The sequence below is a fragment of the Hibiscus syriacus genome, unplaced genomic scaffold (genome assembly GCF_006381635.1).
Source record: "Hibiscus syriacus cultivar Baekdansim isolate YM2019G1 unplaced genomic scaffold, ASM638163v2 tig00003632_pilon, whole genome shotgun sequence".
In the NCBI taxonomy this organism is placed as follows: domain Eukaryota; kingdom Viridiplantae; phylum Streptophyta; class Magnoliopsida; order Malvales; family Malvaceae; genus Hibiscus; species Hibiscus syriacus.
This window is the reverse complement of record NW_024061979.1, coordinates 44716-65447: the sequence shown is the minus strand read 5'-3', so window position 1 is coordinate 65447 and position 20732 is coordinate 44716. Positions and strand designations below refer to the sequence as shown.

At 35.8% G+C, this 20732-nt stretch overlaps 2 protein-coding genes and 2 pseudogenes across 3 annotated transcripts; 1 reads left to right on the top strand and 3 right to left on the bottom strand.

Moving 5' to 3' along the window:
* Window positions 1-7608: 7608 nt before the first annotated feature.
* LOC120179387 lies at window positions 7609-9941 on the bottom strand (annotated as a pseudogene).
* Window positions 9942-13249: 3308 nt separating this feature from the next.
* Window positions 13250-14139, top strand: LOC120179321 (annotated as a pseudogene).
* A 22-nt stretch (window positions 14140-14161) lies between these two features.
* Window positions 14162-15581, bottom strand: LOC120179369. Of its 2 annotated transcripts, XM_039184989.1 has the most exons (4): window positions 14936-15581; window positions 14667-14839; window positions 14423-14559; window positions 14162-14181 (listed from the first exon to the last, which is right to left on the bottom strand). In XM_039184989.1, exons 1-3 carry the CDS (start codon window positions 15449-15451, stop codon window positions 14433-14435), a joined length of 816 nt encoding a protein of 271 aa, XP_039040920.1. In that variant the 5' UTR covers window positions 15452-15581; the 3' UTR covers window positions 14162-14181; window positions 14423-14432. The 2 variants fall into 2 exon arrangements, with proteins under 2 accessions (XP_039040920.1, XP_039040915.1); XM_039184984.1 differs by lacking the exon at window positions 14162-14181 and having other exon boundaries at window positions 14234-14559.
* Window positions 15582-16634: 1053 nt separating this feature from the next.
* On the bottom strand, window positions 16635-19040 carry LOC120179360 (nudix hydrolase 19, chloroplastic-like). Its single transcript, XM_039184980.1, has 6 exons — window positions 18391-19040; window positions 18155-18295; window positions 17931-18035; window positions 17647-17746; window positions 17473-17565; window positions 16635-16975 (listed from the first exon to the last, which is right to left on the bottom strand). The coding sequence occupies exons 1-6, from the start codon at window positions 19006-19008 to the stop codon at window positions 16683-16685; spliced, it is 1350 nt and encodes a 449-aa protein (XP_039040911.1). The 5' UTR covers window positions 19009-19040; the 3' UTR covers window positions 16635-16682.
* Between the last annotated feature and the right edge of the window lie 1692 nt (window positions 19041-20732).

Sequence of the window (20732 nt, the reverse complement as noted above, 5' to 3'; positions counted from 1 at the left end):
TCATTTTTTCATTAAAAATTACAGTCGTTTAAGTTGACGTTCATATGATAATTTTTTTAAGATTATTTGATCAGATTATATCATTTCTAAGTTAATAGGTTAACGTCTAACTCAGACTGTAATAATTTTTTTTAACAAATTTAAAATATAAATAGTCAAGTGATTATTTCAGTATTTTTTATAACTTTTAATAGTCGGGATTCAACAAAACAATATCGGAATGGGTAATATGATTTATGTAAGGTATGACTCATAAATATACCGGTAAAGAGGACAGGGGATGGAGCGGAGTGAGCGAAGCGAACATCAACTATCTTTACAAAGAAAGTCTCGTAGAGGGGGTTACGATTATGTGGGTTGGAGGTGCGGGGGCGCAGCCCCGCGGTACGGTACATGGTTAATTTTTGTAATTATGTACCAGAGTTTTCTATTATAAATAGAGATGTAACCTAAACCTATGAGAATTGAATAAAATTTTCTAGCGCCGCCTAGGCACCGAGGACGTAAGCACATTGTCGAACCTCGTTAAAATTCTTGTGTTCTTTCGTTTACTTTACCCAATTTATCAACAATTTAAGTATTAATAATAAATTTAATTATTATATAAAAAGTTGTTATCGCCTTGTGTCTTGTGAATGTCTGGTAAAATAATCTTTGGTAATCTTAAGGACACTGCAATCCATTTTGTCTGTATTATTTGCTATAATGCGGTAACAACTAATCTCAGAAAAATTTTCTTTCCATAACATTTTTTACCTTAGTTTCAAGGTTTTGTTCTGATTAATTCGAACGAACTCATGTTATATATTTAATTTTGATTAATGAATTTTTCGATAAACTTTTTATGTACACAATGACTCGAATTTTATACTTTACTTGGTTTCCATCACTTTCTCTTTAAATGAACAGCACCACAACACAAGTTAAGAACTTAAGATGCTGATTTAAACTAACATTTTCTTCCACTCAGAGCTTGACTTTTCCGATGTATTCATTGTTGTACAAATCTGACATATTTCCAGCATGTCCCTGTACTTTAATTTTACAGACATGTAGGAGAAATTGATACATTGAGATTGCTGTCTTTTCTTCGTTGCATGTTTTGATGTTTGTAAGTAGGGAAAAGTTGGGCTGCAACAAAAAAAATTGGGTTTAATTATATTTAGGTCCTTCTTAGTTTGAAAATTGTGCAAATTAAGTATTTTTGTTTCTAATTTGTTGGAATCAATTATTTTTGGCCAAAATGCATCAAAGGTCCCAGTACTAAAAAAACCAATGTGGCCCTCCAAATTAGAAATTAAGTCCAATGTCATCTTTGACCAACGTTTTTCATCGTTGACAGTTACGATGTTGACATGATAGTGCATGGTGTTTACATGGCAGTATGTTGTGTTGACCTGACAGTTCACGGTGGTTGATATCGTGTCAGATAACATGTCAAACGGTCTAAATTGGTAACTCAAACACGGTAGATGAACTGTCACGCCAGTACCGTGAACCACCACGTTAGCACCGTGAATTATCACTTCAGCACCGTAATAGTCACTTCAGCACTGTAATAGCAAACGATGAAAAACGTTGGTCGAAGGGTCACATTGAGTTTGTTTCATGAGTTAGAGGGCCACATTGAGAAACAAAATAATACAAGGGCCACATTGTTTTTTCAAAAGTATAGGGACATCTGATGCAATTTTTTTTTTTTATAATAATCTAAGGTGATTACAAGATATTTGTTCAAAATTTTCTTAACTTATTGACAACATACATACACCCTATAAACATATATGCTCGTACTCTGGTCTTCTAGGGAAAATATTATTATTTTTACCTCTATGGTCGAATAATAGATTCGGATTCAATCATTTTTTAGATTCCCTTACTTTTGAAACTTGGTGAATGAGATCCTAACCTCCAATTTTTTCCGGCACAATTGTGTTTTAGGTCCCTTCTAGTTTGGAAACTAGGCAAAATAAGCCTTGGCCTACTATATTTTGGTTTAAATACTTTTTAAGTCCTTCGAATTTCGATTTCAAATCATACAAATGAAAGAACAAAAAAACAAGAAAATTAAGAAATCAACAACAAACAAAACTTATAAAATTCAGTGAATCACCTTCCCCACAAAATCTCACTTACTGATTCATTACTTTTACTATATGCTTTTATTTTTTAAAAGTCGAAAATAATTAAATTGAAAAAGGGAATAAATTGAAGACGAGACATTCCTTCTTTCTTTAGGTGATGTGCCACCACTACTCCATTCTCTTTGCACTTTTAAACTAAAAAAACTGACCAAAAAGCTTCAACTTTTATTTAAAAGGATGCCAAATTTCGTCCTTTCAAAACTAGGGTAAATTACTAGTTTAGTACCTAAGCTATCAGTTTTGGTCTGTTTTAATACCTAAACTTTCAATATTTTCAAAACCACACCAAAAATTTAGTTTTATTTCAACTGAGTATCCTGTTCAAAATTTAACGTTAGATTTTGAGAGAAAAAAATGAAAGTTTAGGTACTAAAATGTACAAAAACTAATAGTTTATGAAATAAACAGTTTAGTTTTTAACAGTGGGGTACTAAAATGTAATAAAAACTAAAGTTTAGGTATGTTTTTGAAAAAATCAAAAGTTTAGATACTAAAATGGGCTAAAACTGATAGTTTAGGTACTAAATGCATAGTTTACCCTTTTAAAGATTGTTGTGTTAGATGTGTATTTATGTATGTATAAACACGAGAGATTATTTGATGGATCCGACTCACTACATCTTATGTAGTCGTACTTCTTATTTACATGTAGAAAAGAGGTGAAGATACATCTTGAAAAAAATGATATAGACAAATATTATTAGTTGAGACCATAGACGACATAATGAGCTGAGACCATCCAATAATTTATCGTATAAACACACAGGGACGGACGCAAGATTTTATATTAGAGGGACGGACTTGAACTTATAAAATTTCATGGGGTAAATTTGAACTTATAAAGATTTAAAGAGGCGAAAATACATTTTTAATAAAAAATATATAAAATAAAATCTAAAATATATGATAATTTTATATTACTGGGGCAACCGTCCCACCCGCCCGCATTCCATTAATGAACACACATTCAAAATAACATGGCAATCATCTTATCTTCATGACAAGTCATTAAAATTTCTCTTACATGTTTGATCATATAAAAGCTCTGACCTTCAGATGGATATAAATATATAGGGATGATGTTTATTTAATTATAAAAGCAACAATGCAAGTATATAACAGCTTGAATTGGTAAAACTGCAGATGCATAAAAGTGTTTGAATTATTGTCACCTTTTTCTCCATGTTTTCTCAATAATTGAATTCATTCTGACACATGTAAATAAAGCTGCACATAAATTCCTGAAAAGGTACATCACATCTAATATTAGCAACATTATATATGATAAAGTTCGTATACCATTATTTTTTTTTGTTAGTATTTATTATTTTCAGCCACCACCCTTTGCCTACCTTCCTACGTCTCTACTCTTATAATCGGTGACGGATCTAGAATTTTTTTGAGGTTGGACACACACATATTAATCAGGGGAGGATCTCTATGATGCCCGGGGTATCCCGGGCAACCCCTCATCCATGGACGGACCTTCATGGTGCCCGGGGTATTCCAGGCAACCCCTCCACAAGTATCACCCCTAATACAAGTATCACCCCTAAAAAATGCCACCCCTAGAGCTCTTGCAACCCCTGAATTTTTGTAATAGGTCCGCCTATGATATTAATAATATCAAATATTTATATCTTAATAGATACGATAACATTTCAGGGTGGACACATATATTTTAAGAGAAAAAACTTCGAATACTAAGAGCAAAATTCGAATTCCACAAAATTTCAGGGTGGAAACGTGCCCATCATAAAAACCAATGTACATCCGCCACTGCTTAAGGTAAAATGAGATGCAGAATGTAAAAGTTCAGGGATCAAAATAGGGGAGAGAGAAAGAGAAAGAGAAATATTCGGAGAACAAAAAAACTCAATGTATTAAGTTTAGTGAAAAAATTTAAAACTTTTAAAATTCCGTGCGTAAAATAGGAGATAGAGTAAAATTCAGTTACCAAATTTGTAATTTACCCTTTTTTATATTTTATTTGAACCCCTTAAATTTGTAATTTATTAAAGAACAAAAACATGCTAACTTGCAAATTCAAATTAAAACCTATGCTCAAATAGGGTACTCAAGGACGTAAGAAAGAGATGATTATAGATTCAAATTCATAACATGATTTAGATCAATTTTTCTACAATGGACATGTATTTTTAGAGAAAAGTCTTAAAGTCAGCATGTTCATGCATGGCAAGAGATGCATTCAGACCCGTAAATAGGCAACTGTACCGTAGTAGGTAGGGATGACAAACGAGTTGAACGAGTGTGAATATCCTTTATTTCATTCTCATATTCTTATATCCACTATTTACCCATCATTTACAATGGATAAATTTTTTAAATCTACATCCGCTCATGTGGATATATTTTCATATTTATCTTCACATCCACTATTGAACTAAATACTTACCATTTATTTCGTACCCGTCTGTATCCATCTATACCCTCATACATGCCAATTTGAGATAAGAGAAACGATGATGTTCAATTATGGATATGTTTATATCTTAATATTTGGTTAAATTATACATAAATTCATAATGGTCCAAAATTTATATGGTAGTTAGTTAGTAGGTGAATGGATGTGGGGCGAGCTGATGTGGGACGAGTAAGGTCTCAAACCTCATCATCTAATGTATAACTTTTTACATTCACACCCGTCCACTACCTACTAAACTTATACCCACCCCACCCCAATTAGAGCGGGTATAACGCGAAATCTACGAAATTGTACCCATCTATTAAGAGAGAACTGCAAGAACTATGGATCATAACTTACCTAACATATATCATTACTGTTCAATTTGTTCATCTGATGGTAGAAATATTTTAAGAGCAATGTACACGCAATAAGGATGGAAGAAGGAAAACCTGGTGCCTGATCGTATCAGAAACCTCTATTCAGAGAGAACTGCAAGAACTATGGATCATATTTCAGAAGGAAAACAAGTAGTAGTAATTTTGAAAGCTCGAAGCTTACCATGTTCTATATGCAGAATCTGCAGATAAAAGAGAAATGGAGTTGCTTGCTGCAAAAGAATCTTGGCCTTCAATGTACGTACGTAGTCATAACTTAAACCAGAAGAAACACAAGTCCTGAAATGCCATCATGTTCTTCCACAGCTTTCTTGAGCTTTCATACATGCATATGATAATGGTTATCACCTAATATTTTGTTGTACAAAAAGAAAGTTCAAGAAAGCTGTGGAAAAGCATGATCAGAACTTGAAAAATACTCTGAACGTTATCAACTGGAAACCCATTTTTTTATGACCTAAAAACTCAGAGCAGCGATGAAGAAGAAGGAGAAGGATGGTAGTACAAAATTTCAAGGACCACTCTACCACTATATAATTTGTTCACCAGCTTTATAGAGAAAGGAGAAAAAAATGGGGAGCTGATAGGCTTATTTTCATTCACCAATTACAGTTTACTTCAACAGTTTATATATATACATAAGGGTATTCTTTTGAACAAAATCAAGCGTAAAGTACATAAATTTTACCCCAATATAAGATACTCTTTTATTAAGCTCTTTAACCGTTAAAAGTTACAAAATGATCACTCGACTATTCATTATATTTCATATTCGTCTTCTTCCCTTAAAAAGTTAACGGTCATTTGAGGTGGATGTTAATATATTGAATGAAATATTTTATCGTATCTCAGTCAGCAGGTTAATGTACAATTCAAATTAACTGTCGTCAAATTTTTAACGAAAAAATACAAGTTTGGAATATAATGAATAGTCGGGTGACCGTTTTGTAAATTTTAATAGTCAAGAGACTCAACAAAATAACTTTCTATAGTCGGAGGACCATTTAATAATTTTTATAATCAAGGGACATCATAAAAAAACATCCTATTGTTTGGAGACCATTTATGTACTTTACCCAAATATAATTACATTTATATATTTTATAAAACAAAAGTTTACAAATTTATTCTTCTGATCAACATTCATAGCTAAATTTAAATTTTTAATCCATTAGTGTCATACATCACATGCAACAATATGATTTTAAAAAAATATATAATAATAATTATTATTGGAAAGTATAGGTATGGGTTGTTTATGGTCCCCAAGCTTCATGTTTTGTTTTTTTAAGCCCAAACCTGTATGTAATAATTGAAAAATAATCTGCAGTAGATCCACTGCTGAAAGGCAACGATATCATAGGCCTATGTAATTTTGAAAAATAATTGATGTAACGATTGTATTTTTTTTCTCTTGGTGTTGATTTTTAATTTAAAAATTAAATTTAATATGATCATTTAATTAATATTTTTTATCGTTGACCGTTATAATACTGATGTATCAATTCACGATATTGATATGGTTATCCATAGTATTAACGTGTCAGTTCACGATATTGATATGGTTATCCATAGTATTAACGTGACAATTCATCTGTCATGTTAGAGTTATCAATCTAATCTATGTGTCGTGTTATCTATCATGTAAATCTGTCACATTGAATTACTATGTTAGCACTGTAAATTATTAAGTCAACATCGCATCGATCAACAGCAAAAATGCGTTAATAAATGTACTACATTAAAAAGCAATAATACAAGGACCGTATTAATTCTTTTTCTTCAAAAGTAGAGAGAACCTAATGCCTTTTTTTAACCTAATATTTAGTATACACGTTGGCCATGGCGCCCATTAGTTCATTAAGCCATAGTTCTCTCTTAATTTATTATCACTAGGGATGGCAATGGGTCGAGTCGGGTCGGGTTTTTGGGTCACCGACCCGACCCAAGAAGAAAGTGTCCTCCACCCGTGACCCGATTTGATCTGAAGAAATTAAGGTTTCACCCGACCTGACCCGAATATATGACTTAGAAACTCGACCGACCCAAAATAATTAAAAATATATATTTTTATTCAATAAAAACAGCAACTTAATTAAAAAAATTATATATATAGGATAATATTATAATTATCTCTAAATATATAGATAAAATTATATATATTTTTCAGGTCGGGTCGATTTTTTTTACCCTAAACCTGATCCGAACAGTATATTTAAAAAAAATCAGACCCGTCGGATTCGAGTTGAATTACCATCCTAATTATCACGGAGATTTAATAAAAATATTAGCATAAAGAGGAAAAAGAAGAACCATCTATTATTGTCATCTTTTTATCTGTGCTGCTTTAATCCCCGCTAGGGAAAATCATAGTGCTTTACATTTGTTACCACTTTGGACTTCAACTTTGAGCTCTTGGCCGGCTGCACCGTGATCGGAGAAACCTCAGATGTGAGTTGCACTTGCCGGTCCTATTGAGGACCGATGGGATCAAAACAATGTCGTTTTAATATAGTTAGTTTGATATTAAAAGGCTAACATTTCTAATATTTTTAATGTTCGAATTCAAGACATCAAAGAATAATGATAACTCCTCTACCACTGATATCGCTTGATTTATACTTCACTAGAACACCAAATATTTATCCAGAAAATGAATCCATGGCTCTTATTCAAACACCAAATATCACTCTACATATATCATCACCGTAATAATGGAAGGAATGAAGTCATAACTGCGAGCCACAAGTGTATCACATAAACTAAAAAACAGGCAAAGCTATTTAACATAATCACCACAACAGAGCTAAGGCAATGGCCACGGAGAAGAAAGGAGACAGAGTGGCAACAAGCGACGAAGCCGAGCTCGATCCGGGAATGGAACCGCCTGGAGCTCCCGGTGCGGAGGCGCTTGGTGTTCCGGGTGTTGTGGGAGTGGTGCCAGGGCGGTTGCCGTTTTCAACATCGATACTCAGCTTTTGGCCGGCGGTACAATGACCCGGGAAACCGCAAATGAAGTAGTGGTCACCGGTCCTGTTGAGGGTGATTCTCGCCGGTCCATTGGTCACATTAGATATCGGATTGGCAACGTTGCAGTTGTCATAATCGGCCTCGGTCACCTCCAGGACATCATGTTGCCCCGTGGTGAAGTTGAACACTGAAATCATATACAAAACCAACATTCATATATGTACTACCTAATGATCCAATTAAGAATAGGTTAGATTTTGAGCTAAGATACTCACAGAGAACATCGCCAACATAGAAATCCTTGTTGTCGTTCCAATCATCGTAAAAATCATTATTTCCGGTAGGTACTCGCCAACCGGTGGAGTCTCCCACCGTATAGGTCATACCGCTTGGGGTTGCTGGCGTGGTGGGGCTTGGTGTTCCGGGAGTTGTGGGAGTGGTGCCAGGGCGGTTGCCGTTTCAACATCGATACTCAGCTTTTGGCCTGCGGTACAATGACCGGGGAAACCGCAAATGAAGTAGTGGTCACCGGTCCTGTTGAGGGTGATTCTCGCCGGTCCATTGGTCACATTAGATATCGGATTGGCAGCGTTGCAGTTGTCATAATCGGCCTCGGTCACCTCCAGGACATCATGTTGCCCCGTGGTGAAGTTGAACACTGAAATCACATACAAAACCAACATTCATATATGTACTACCCAATGATCCAATTAAGAATAGGTTAGATTTTGAGCCAAGATACTCACATAGAACATCCCCAACATAGAAATCCTTGTTGTCGTTCCAATCATCATAAAAATCATATTTCCGGTAGGGACTCGCCAACCGGTGGAGTCTCCCACCGTATAGGTCATACCGCTTGGGGTTGCAGGCGTGGTGGGACTTGGTCTAGGAGTAGGAGCAGTGCCGTTGCGGTTGCCATTTCTGACTTCAACATTGAGCTTTTGGCCGGCGGCACAATGACCGGGGAAACCGCAAATGAAGTAGTGATCACCAGTCCTGTCGAGGGTAATCCTCGTCGGTCCATTGGTCACATTAGATATCGGATTGGCAGCGTTGCAGTTGTCATAATCGGCCTCGGTCACCTCCAGGACATCATGTTGCCCCGTGGTGAAGTTGAACACTGCAAAAAACACGCACCAGTAGACAATAAATAGTAAATACATGCGTACTCTAATGATCAAATTCATGTTAGATTTTGAGCTAAGCGACTCACATAGAACATCCCCAACAAAGAAATCCTTGTTGTCGTTCCAATCATCATACAAATCATCATTTCCTGTCGGGACACGCCAACCGCTGGCGTCTCCCACCGTATAAGTTCTACCACTGGGGATCGGAGCACCAGGCGTGGTGGGGCTCGGTCTAGGTGACGGTGTACCACTTCCGACGTCGATGCTGAGCTTCTGACCGGCGGCACAATGACCAGTAAAAGCGCAAATGAAGTGATACTCACCGGTCCTGTTAAGGGTAATCATCGCCGGTCCATCCCTCACCATCAACAACGCATTAGCACCGTTGCAGGAGTCGTAATCAACCTCGGTCACCTCCGCGACATTATGCTGTCCCGTAGTAAAATTGAACACTGCAACAAAAAACACAAAATCGCCGGTTAAAAAACACCAAAACACCAGCTAAACATGTACTCAATAATAAAACGATAAAAACTTCCACTCACCCAAAACATCCCCAACAGCAAAGATCTTATTATCGGCCCAATCGTCATAGAAATCATCGTTACCGGTCGGAACAACCCAACCCGTAGAATCCCCCACCGTATAAGTTACACCAAACGCACCCTGCAACAGATTCGCAACCAAAAACACAAAAAGCGTCGCCGTGCCTATTTTCCCACCCATTTCTACTTGCTGTGTTCTCTTTCTTGCAGTCGCCCCACAAAAGATCTGGGATTTTCAGCTGTGAGCAGATGATATGTTCGTTTATCCTTATCTTCTCCTATATATATAGGACGGAGAAAAGAAGCTTCTGGGAAGATGATGAAGAAGCAATTACATGGCGGTCAAATAAATCAAACCATGTGGGTCGGGGCCGTTGTTGACCCACTGGCTAATAGCCATCGCGTTTAAAATTAATAACACAAAGAAATTTGCTCCGATCTGCGAAAATAGCACACCTTCCTTTAAAGTTTTGAACTTTCAACACACGCCAAATATGTTAAATTGCTCAACCTCGTTTTTTTTTCAAAGGTTTAAGAAGTTGTTTGGTTCAAAGATTGTGGGATATAAATTTTATATTTTTATGTTTGGTTGGCTGAGAATCTCATTCCCGGTAATGTTTTATTACCAATAGTAGATTTTTTGGGATATATTACCGGGAATGTCATTATCTCTCTTCCCTTAGGTATTGTAACATTACCGGCGTTTTGGACTAAAATAACCTTAAATTTTTATTTTTTTCAAAAATATTCTTCTTATGTCATTGAATAATAAAAATTCTACGAAGGTTAAATTACAAATTTATCCTTAAATTATTTTAGATTTACAAAAAAAATCTATAATTAAAATTTTATATGAAGTTCAGGGGTTAAATTTTTTTTTATCCTTTCATTAAACATTTTTTATATTTTTAATTTTGTAAAAAAATTATATAAAAATTATGAATTTAAATTTTTTAAAAAAATATAAATATTTTACAATTTGTAATATTATACAAATATATAATAAGGACAATTTGGTCAAATATATATTCCAATAATCTTTTATTCCTTTAACCAAACACGGTAATCTTACATTTCTGCTAAACCAACCAAACAAAAAATACAACATTCTCAGTAATCCTATTCTCTGGTAATCATTTATTCCCACTGATAATCTTACATTCAGTGAACCAAACGGACCATAAAGGTATAGCCTTTTTCGCCCCACCCCCCTTAATATACAATAATCATTTAATTTAGGGTAAACTACACATTTAACACTTTAATTATTTGTTTTAATTACCCAATTATAGTTTTCCAAAAATCATACTTAATATTTAGTTTTGGTTTCATTTTGTTGTCTACGGTTAAAAATAGAGGTGTTCAATCGATTAAAAAGGTGACCAATTGAACTGAATTACGATTAACCGAACTTTTTTTCTTTAACCATTAACCAAATCGAACTTTTTTTTGAAAATATTAATCAAATTGAATTAACTGAATTCTTTTAATTAAATTAATTTTAATATAATAGAATTACTTTTTTAATTTAGATTAAAATTTAATTAGGTATTAATAATTTAATGAGTATTGTGTGGTTAAAAAATTAGGTCTTAATTCTTAATGATTTTGAGCTTAAAATATGTATTTAATATATATATATATATATATATATATATATATATATATGTATATATAATATTTAATATATAATAATTTTAGTTAATTTGGTTAATTAATTGATTTTGAACCAAATTAACTGTTAACTGAATATTGAAAAAAACATTAACCATTCTCCGAACGAACTAATTCGATGATCGATCGAATTAATTGAACTAATTCAGTTTGATTGGTTAATTCGGATAAAACCGAAAAATGAACACCCCTAGTTAAAAACTTAATAATGATGCTGATATGTCACCATGCGTTATTACCACATTATCATTGATTTTTTTAAATGCCACATCGGTAGTTATGTTGCTTTTTAAAAGATAAATGTTTGAAATGAAACTAAAACGTAATATTAGATATAATTTTTAAAAAAATAATTAAGTGATCAAACCAGAATAAATGTGATAATTAAGATACTAATCATGTAATTAACCTTTAAATTTAAACATTTTTTTAGATTAACTGATCATTGTGTCATATATTATAATACGATGTTCTTCGATTTCTTCATCTTTCGATCTCCATAGTCCACTGTTCGATGGGGCTGAAACTATACTATGTTGGTCGACTCCTCATTCTCTCATGGTATACCATTCGGAACAGTCATCCGTGCACATTAGCTATGCAACGTCAGCCTATCCGTCAAGTTTTTAACGACGTGTACTAAACTAAAACAAAAATTAAATATTAAACATGGTTTTGAATAAAAATTAGATACTAAAACTGACTAAAACTTATAGCTTAGATATTAAACTCGTAATTTACCCAAGAATCTATTTATTTTGATATAAAATTAACGTACTCTATTATTTGTATAAATAAATTTATTTATTTTTAGAGCACTAGACGTAACATCAGTCAACCTAAATTAAAGAAATCTACTATTTAGAAAAATATTACATAAAGTGAATATTTTTCTGACAAGTTATGGTGGACAACAGCAGTTGCAAAATTGAACAAGTATATTCAATTGTCTTTATTTAATAATTTAAGTTTCAGTCCAAGATAAATTATTTCTATAACAACACGCATACTTGAATTTACATATAAAAATCTAATTAAAGGCATTGAGACCCGTGATAATATTTTAATTTATAGTAAAATATAAATAGTTTCTCGATTATAAGATATTATTTTATTAATTTTTTTTAATTATTATAAATTATAAAATGATCATTCGACTGTAATGTGTTATTTTATTTAGTTCATTGACTATTAAAAGTTATAAAATGATCATCTGATTATTCATTATGTTTTAAATTCGTCATTTTTTATTAAAAAATTAGCGGTATTCTAAGCTGAACTTTAACATGCTGACTTTGATATGATAAAATATGATACTAGAATCTCAAACGACTATCATATGGTCATCCAACTTAGTCAATCGCCAATCTTTTAACAGAAAGGGATGAGTTCAAAAAATAATAAATAGTCGGATCATCATTTTATAACTTTTAATAGTTTAAGAATATAACGAAATAATATTATGTAATTGAATGATTATTTTGTAAATTTTAATAGTCGATTACATTAAAGTTGAAGTAACATTGATCCTTAAATTTTAAATTGAATTCGAACATCTTATAAATTTAAGCTTTGACTTTAGCGTGTTACACCGACGTCCCCGTCTATCCTTTTCCCCATTGACAAAAGTTCAGAAAGAAGGCTCCAAATAGTCAGCATTTGGGGATGATCTCTGCTTCTAAGTTTCAATTAATTAGAACTATTCAAAATGCCCTGATTTTAATTAAGATTTTTCTTCATGTGAATAGAAGATTTGGTGATGGGTAATCGGTTGATTTTGTTGAACAAAATGCAATGGTCGACGTAAGGGAACCGCTGTTTCCATCCCTCTCCTTTCTATGTTTGGTGAGAAAAAAAGGGGAAAAAGCAATCAAATTTTCCATCCCTCTCCCCTGTTTGTTTAGTGAGAAAAGTTGAAAAGAAAAAGCAACTCGAGGCTTCATCATGACCACCGCATTATTTACGTTACTACCATTCCGAATTGCTGGTTCGGCCTACCCCTCATGTTAAAAAGGTTTTATCTGTAGGTCACACGAGCTCCTCTATGATGAGTTCGGGTCACTGCTGCACGAAGTCGACTCGTAGGTTTAGACATAACATGGGGTTTTCCATGCTTCCTCTCCCTGATGGTGGCTCCGACTATAGACTGGGTGTCACATGGCGGCCGGTCCAAAGAGAACGGAATGCAGCCTATTTGATGACGGTCACAGAAGATGTAATGTGTGGTCTAGCAGATGGATTGATAGCAGGTAAGAGCTTGATAGGATCTGCTGGAAAGCTTCCAAAACAGTCCATGCAGACCATTTCTACTGGACTGCCTCTTCAGTTATGCAACAGCATTACAGAATTATAGGAGACCACAGTTTTTTGGACCGAGGAAGATCTGGCAGCCGGCACTCGGGATTCTCATCATATATGTAGTGACGACTCTGTCTATTTTCCCCGGATTTATAGCCGAGGATCTAGAATCGAAGCTTCTTCAGGACTGGTATCCAGTCTTGTTGATCACAGTGTATAACTTGGCAGATTTCGTGGGGATATCTATTACTGCAATATATGCTCTGCAGAATATAAAGAAAGCTACACGGGGTTGCATAGCCAGACCTTTCTTCTATCCACTTTTCACCTCCAGCCTCCATGGACCGAAGTGACTCAAGGGTGAAATACTGGTAGCGGTGCTTACAAGACCTTACTGCAATATATGCTCGGACTGACTAATGGATACCTGCCCACAAGACCTTACTGGTGTCGGAAGCAGAATTATCCACAGTCGTGTTGGTTGTGTTCGTGGGAATCGGTTTGGTCAGTGGCGGTTCAGTTCTAAGTTGGTTTTGGCTGATCTCAATCTGATCCCTTCCTCAGCTCCCCTTGTCTCCCAATAGCCAGTTTCCAAATAGAAATCAAAAGAGAATTTTCATAGAGAAACCAAAAGAGAGGGATTGTAAGAGAGAAACAATAACATTTCAATAGAAAACTCATTTTCACATCTTATTTTTTTTACTTTTACATGATGGGTACTTCCAAGAACGAGTAGATCAAAACCGAGTTCTCAATAACTACAAAGCTCACTCACTTCATTTCTGCTTAACACAGAGGTAATATTAACAATAGTCAGAAAGGCAAAAAAACATATCAGAAGAGCCTTAAGAAGCAGCAGTCAAAGGAGGAGGCATTGAAGGAACTCCATTGATAAAGCTTTGCTCTGATTCTTCTTCATCATCTTCTTCCTCAGCATCCCAAAGAAACCGTGCATATGACGCTAACACATAACTGCAAATTTCATTAAAAAAATATGAACCTTTTTCATCAATCACTTTGAAATTGAACACAAACGATGAAACCCAATTTTTAGAATTTAGTTTTTCCTGGGGTTTTACCAGTCATCAGGGGCAGCTTTAACAGCTTGATCGAAGTAAGTTTCAGCTCTGGAACTATCTTTGCGAGTCTCCCAGATCAAATCAGCATACATAGATAGAACATTCCCGTCATTTGGATTTGCTAAGATCGCCCTCCCGCAGTATTCTTCCGCTTTCACGTAATCCCGGCGGACCTGTACGGTTTTCCGGCATTAGATTGAACTCAAAAACTCTGTTTACCTTTCGTTTATCAAAAAGAAACTGAATGAAAAAAGATTATCTAAAGTTACCTCTTTCAAGAATCTAGCGTAATTGTCGAGGAGAAGTGAATTTCCAGGATTAGCCTCGATCATTTTCTGATAATACAACTCGGTACCATCATTTCCGTTGTTCGAATCCCACGAGCTCCATTCGTTATCATCGGTACTGGATCCACCACCATCGCCACCGCCGCTTAATCCACACTCTTCCTCCACCGTGAGCGACGCCGTCCTCCGCCACTGAAATCCAGCTTCTTCTCTCTCCACCTCCTCTTCTTCCTCAACAAATACCCCGCTATTTTGCTTAACTTTTCCCATCTTAGGGACCGCCTCAGAGCCGGTCATCCTCAGATCCGTCTCCGAATCCGCCCTCGTCATTCTCCGCCTCGATTCGTCGTAAGACCCGAAAGAAACCGAACACGGAACCCTGAAAGAAACGCATCGGGTTCGGGAAATCAGGGGCGACGACTCGGGCTCCGGCGATGGCTCCTTCGAGTGTGGGATCCATGAATTAATTAACGGCGTGGACGCGCTCCTTAGAAGCATTTTGTACTAAATTGAAACGTTAAAGTAAATTAAAGGGTGAATTTCATAAATAAGCCAAAGATCTTTAGATCTAACACTTCCCAGCTGCGGTTTGCAGCGTTTGAAGCAGAAATTGAGGAAGAAGAAAAGAGGCGGTGCTGGTTTTTATCGGGAGAATCAGTGGGCGTATGGAAAACATCTGGGCCGTTGACTCCAGTGCTTCAATCTACATGGGGATGATGAATACGTGGGATTTTGATGATCATGGATGGATGGATCGAATTTTCAACCAATTTGATTTAATTTAAGTTTAGTGATTATTTCATTCAATCTGATTCCGACTTAGATTTATGGGTGACTTCACTTGATTCGATTTCGACTTAATTTTTTAGATAAAATTTAAATCGGACATGATCTAATTCAAAATAATTATATTTATAAAAAATTTAAGCTCACTCACGAGTTTGAGTATTTTTGAGTTCGACTCGACTGAAAAACTCTATAATGAAACTCAACTCAACTCAAAAACTCACGAGCTTAAAATTTTTAAACTCGATTCAAACTCAAAACCATAAATTGAATCTCGTAAAAACTCGAAAAAACTCATAATGAAAAAGAAATCTTAGATTACTGAAATCTCAAACTCGAACCTAAACCTTAAATACATAAAAAAACATTATACTGCAATGTTAATATTATTAATAACTTATGTTTTAAAAAAACAAAATCTTAATATATTATATTTTCGAATTGTTCGAGAACTTTTCGAACCGAGTATCAAGTAGCTCATTTCGACTAATTAAAAACTTAAGTTGAGATCGAGCTCGAATCCATTTGAGTGGAGTATTTATCAAACTTTGACCAAATTGATCTCAAATTACTCACAATCTTTCTTGTATCATTTGCAATTCTACTATAGAGCTTGACTGAGTTATCTCAAGTAACACATGATCCGTCTCGTCTCATTTTAAGCCCTCGTATGGATAGATTTAACTTTGGTATCTTTCTTTTGCATTGTCCCTAAATCACTCAAAATGTAGAGCTTTGAACAATCTTTATGCAGTGATGGTGGCTAGAAAATGCACATAAATGAATCTTTAGTCGGGCATTGAATCCAAATGTTGGCAAACTTTACACAGCAATACCCTAAAAGTAAAAGGGGGGAATTGCTCTCGTTTGTATTCTTGAATGATTATTTATATATTTATAGCAAAAGATGCTGAGTTTCTAGTTTTTTGGTGAATAAGAATGGCTATAGATTTGGAATGGAGCTGCTGAGCTGTTTCGAGTCGGCTTCGGCACCATCAGTTGGTGCATCTTGATAGGCCCAGGTGGAGATGAGGTGATGCGCGATTGCAAATGGCCCGGGAAAGAACATGGGAGCCAGCTCCCCGCTCTCGACGTTGAAATCCGCGGACAAACTCTGTCCCTTCTCGACTCCTTTGCACATCTGAACTACTTTTGTCGCGGTCGTTCTTTGTGCCTTCTTGTATTCTGCAACTGCCAATGCTTTCCTCACATCTTCTCTACTGTGCCACTGCGCATCTAGACAAACAAGAAGTGCGGAAAAGAATGCGTAAAACTGCAAAATACTGGAAAGCCGCCGAGGGAGAGATTACCACAAGGGCTTCTAGGTTAAGTTCGTGACTTCGTGCAACAACCCCACTAACTATAACCCATTTCTTCCTTTAACTCGTTTACGTCTATGGTTCGCCACTGATATAGCATACAACAAAGCAAAAGCCTTCTACCGACTAGTAGTTAAACGACATGCAAAGGAACGTAAACATTAGCATATGTATCGATTAAGCATGCTTTACACAGCGCAAAGGAATTCGCAACTTAGATTTCCGCGAGAGATGAAAAAGAACAGAAGAAGAAATACATAGGAAAAGAACTAAGATATGGTTTACAGGGCATAAATGTAATGACTAAAATTTCCAAATAATTGAATTCCGTAGCATAGAAATTTTGTTCTCAAAATATAAAGCAACCCGGAACGAAAATTGTAAATGACAATATATTTATGCAAGTTCAAGTACCTTCTAGTTCTTCCTTATCAACGTTTATTTCGAGAGATTTGGCGTGTGCAAAGAACCCCACCATCAATTGGCACGGAATGCTACTCGGACCAACTGAAAAAAAAATTGCACATGAACCGAAAAAAAACATAGAAAAAACATGTTATTCATGAAACAATGCTTGAAGAATGTTACCCGGCCATGGCTGAGAACTATGATAGACAACTTCTCCGACTTCGATACCAGTCTCTTCATACGTCTCTCTCCTCACTGCTTCTTCTAAGCTTTCCCCTGGCTAAGGGAAAAAGAATGTATTCAACAATGAAACCACCAAAACAAGCATCGATTTTTCACTAGGATATAAAAAAATAAGGGCGACTGGGCGAGTACGTTTCGTTTCTCATACTTGCGGTATTGTCTAATCCTACAAATAACAGCTAAAACTTACTATAAGCTTAAAATGTGCCTAAGATAGTTACCTCTATGAATCCAGCTAAACAACTCCACATTCGAGGTACGAATCGGGACTGTCGACCAAAAAGAGCACGATCGTTTTCTCTATCAATGACCAACATGATCACAACCTATTTTTTTCAAGAAACATTAGCTAAAGTTAACAAAGAGAGCCTATAACAAATCCATTGGATTAACATTTCGAAACTTCAAACATCGATCATAGAACATAAAGGCGAAAGACGTTTACCGGATCGACTCGAGGGTAAATCCTCTTTTTGCATAGCTCGTTGGAGCATTGTTTTCTTCTCCCAGCTTCCTTGGGGACTGTTTTCTCTCCACAATGTCCACAAAATCGCGATAGGCTATGCCATTCAAGCAATGCTCGAGCCTGATCAAATGCAACAATCATTGAACAACAAGAATTAAAAACACAAGACATGAACGAATTATGAAGCTAAAAGTCACTGGTTTTTTCCCACTTACATGACCAGCAATGGCCAATTCGCCCATAGCTGAAGAATCAGCCCAATCAGTAGCCACCATCAGTGTCCTAAGCTCCACAAAGCAAAACTGTTTGGTACCCAATTCAGGAACCAAACCGTCTTCCTCAGAAACATCAATCGCCCAGTAAACAACATCCTCCTCAGCCTTTGATCCCAAATAAACCAAAGAATCCTCAGTCAAATCGACCCCACATTTCCCCAGAAAACCTTTGCAATCAGACAAACTGATCCAGCCCAGATGCCAACTGGGCACATCATCGTCCCCTGTAACAGACGAAGAAGCCAAAGGCATGCCCTTTCTAAAGGGGAGGACCTTGAAAAGAGGGGAATTTGAAGGAGGAGGAGGAGAGTTGTTTTCAGGGTTTTGGAGGAGATTGGTTTTGAGGGACTGGTAAACCGAAGCAGGGGAAAGTGGGTCGTTGGGTTTGGGGGTTTTGGATCTTATAAGGTTACCAGCAAATGCATGGGCGTTGAGGTTGATGGACATGGTGGATAGAGAAGAAAAGATGGTCCTTTTTGCTAGGGTTTTATAAAGGATGAACAAATGAGAGGAAGAGGAAGAAGAAGAAGAAAAGAGGAGAGAGAGAGACCTGGGCATGGCTGCCTTTGGACCATTGGAGTGGCTCAAACTTTATCAGAGAGTTGGGGGTAGGTGATGACTAAGGCTATTGGAATGCTGACACGTGTCTCGATTGATGGGGCTAAATTACTGACACATATTTTTTTTTTAATTTTCTCTTTCTGACACCGATCAATATTTCCAGAAGTAGCACTCTTTCTGTTGAGTTGGCAAAGGCGTATCTCCGGGGACGCGCTTTACCCGTGTTTTCGCTGAGTTGTATGCCACGTGTGGAAGGCGCGTCCCCGGGGACGCGCCTTTGCCATATCAGCAGACACGTGTGGAAAGCGCATCCCCGGGGACGCGCCTTCCATTAAATGTCATAAATGCCCCCATCCGTTTTTCCTAACTACCCCTCCTCCTCCCCTATATAAACCCCCTCAACCCTCCATCATTTTTCACACCAAAATCATATTCTCCTCTCTTATATAACTCAAATTCTCCAACTATTTGAGTTTTAAATTTGTTATTAGTGGTAAGAAATTTATTTTTATGTTAGTATTTTTTTAAATAGTTATTATTTTTATATTAATATATTTATGTAAATATTATTTTTTTATTAAAAATAATATTTATATAATTATTATTTATTTAGAATTATTAATTTTTTTTTTTGCTAATTATATTGTTTTGTCTACAGTTATAATGGAAAACAAAATGCTGTTGCGATTGGATATTGATCATATCTCCAGATATTTTAGCGATATAGTAATATTTTTTATAATTAATGTTAATATTTAAATTTATTTTTATTTTAAAGTTATTATGAATTTATATTAATTTTTATTTTTTATAATGTATATTATTTAGGATGCTGATCGTATTTTAGAGACTTTTATTAAAAATCCACGTATACCGACACCGGAACGTATTTTGCCATATTTGGCTTCTGCCGGGTTCGGGTATATTGCAACAATTATAGGCGGTTGCAAACTCGAACTTGTCCTAATTTCTGCACTGATTGAGAGGTGGAGGCCCGAGACACACACTTTTCACCTTCCATGTGGAGAGGCGACAATTACATTGGAGGATGTCTCTATGCATCTGGGGCTTCCCGTCGACGGAAATATGATGTGTGGTACGGCGGATGGTGATTGGCAATCAATGTGCATTGATTATCTTGGAGCTGCTCCGCCAGAGTTTAATGGAGGTAGAATAGCTTTATCTTGGTTGAAAGCTAATTTTGAGGTTTTAAATGAAAATGCTTCAGAGGATCAAGCAAAGGCATGTGCTCGGGCATATATTCTACGAATAATTGGAGGAATATTGATGCCCGACAAATCTCGCAACCAGGTGCATTGTATGTGGTTGCGACATCTGATCGATTTTGATGAAGCTGGAAGATATAGTTGGGGTGCTGCAGTTTTGGCATTTCTCTTTAGAGAAATGTGTCGGGCGACGAATTATAAGAAAACTGCTATCTGTGGATGTCTTCTGCTTCTACAATCATGGGCGTGGTTCCGCATGCATTTCTTATGCCCGATCGTGAATGAACCATACGTATTCCCCTTATTGTTGAGGTAATTTTCGAACTAAATTTTGATTTAAATATTTTCAATTAAATAGGGTGATATTTAGTTTATATTATATTTCATAGGTGGTCGATGAAAAGAAAGGACCATAAAAGTATACCTACTGGGTTAGAGGAAATTCGTTTACTTATTGATACGAAAGCTGGGTCTGAGGTATGTTTTTAAATTTGT

What these genes read in the sequence shown, in the direction of transcription:
- LOC120179369 (XM_039184989.1), bottom strand. Translation starts at nt 15,451, where the DNA reads ATGCTTCTAAGGAGCGCGTCCACGCCGTTAATTAATTCATGGATCCCA. An exon ending in ACGCTAGATTCTTGAAAGAG is followed by an intron (nt 14,840 to 14,935) that starts GTAACTTTAGAT and finishes AAAACCGTACAG; the next exon opens with GTCCGCCGGGATTACGTGAA. An exon ending in AAAGCTGCCCCTGATGACTG is followed by an intron (nt 14,560 to 14,666) that starts GTAAAACCCCAG and finishes TGAAATTTGCAG; the next exon opens with TTATGTGTTAGCGTCATATG.
- LOC120179360 (XM_039184980.1), bottom strand. Translation starts at nt 19,008, where the DNA reads ATGCCCAGGTCTCTCTCTCTCCTCTTTTCTTCTTCTTCTTCCTCTTCC. An exon ending in AATTGGCCATTGCTGGTCAT is followed by an intron (nt 18,296 to 18,390) that starts GTAAGTGGGAAA and finishes GCATTTGATCAG; the next exon opens with GCTCGAGCATTGCTTGAATG. An exon ending in TTTACCCTCGAGTCGATCCG is followed by an intron (nt 18,036 to 18,154) that starts GTAAACGTCTTT and finishes TGAAAAAAATAG; the next exon opens with GTTGTGATCATGTTGGTCAT.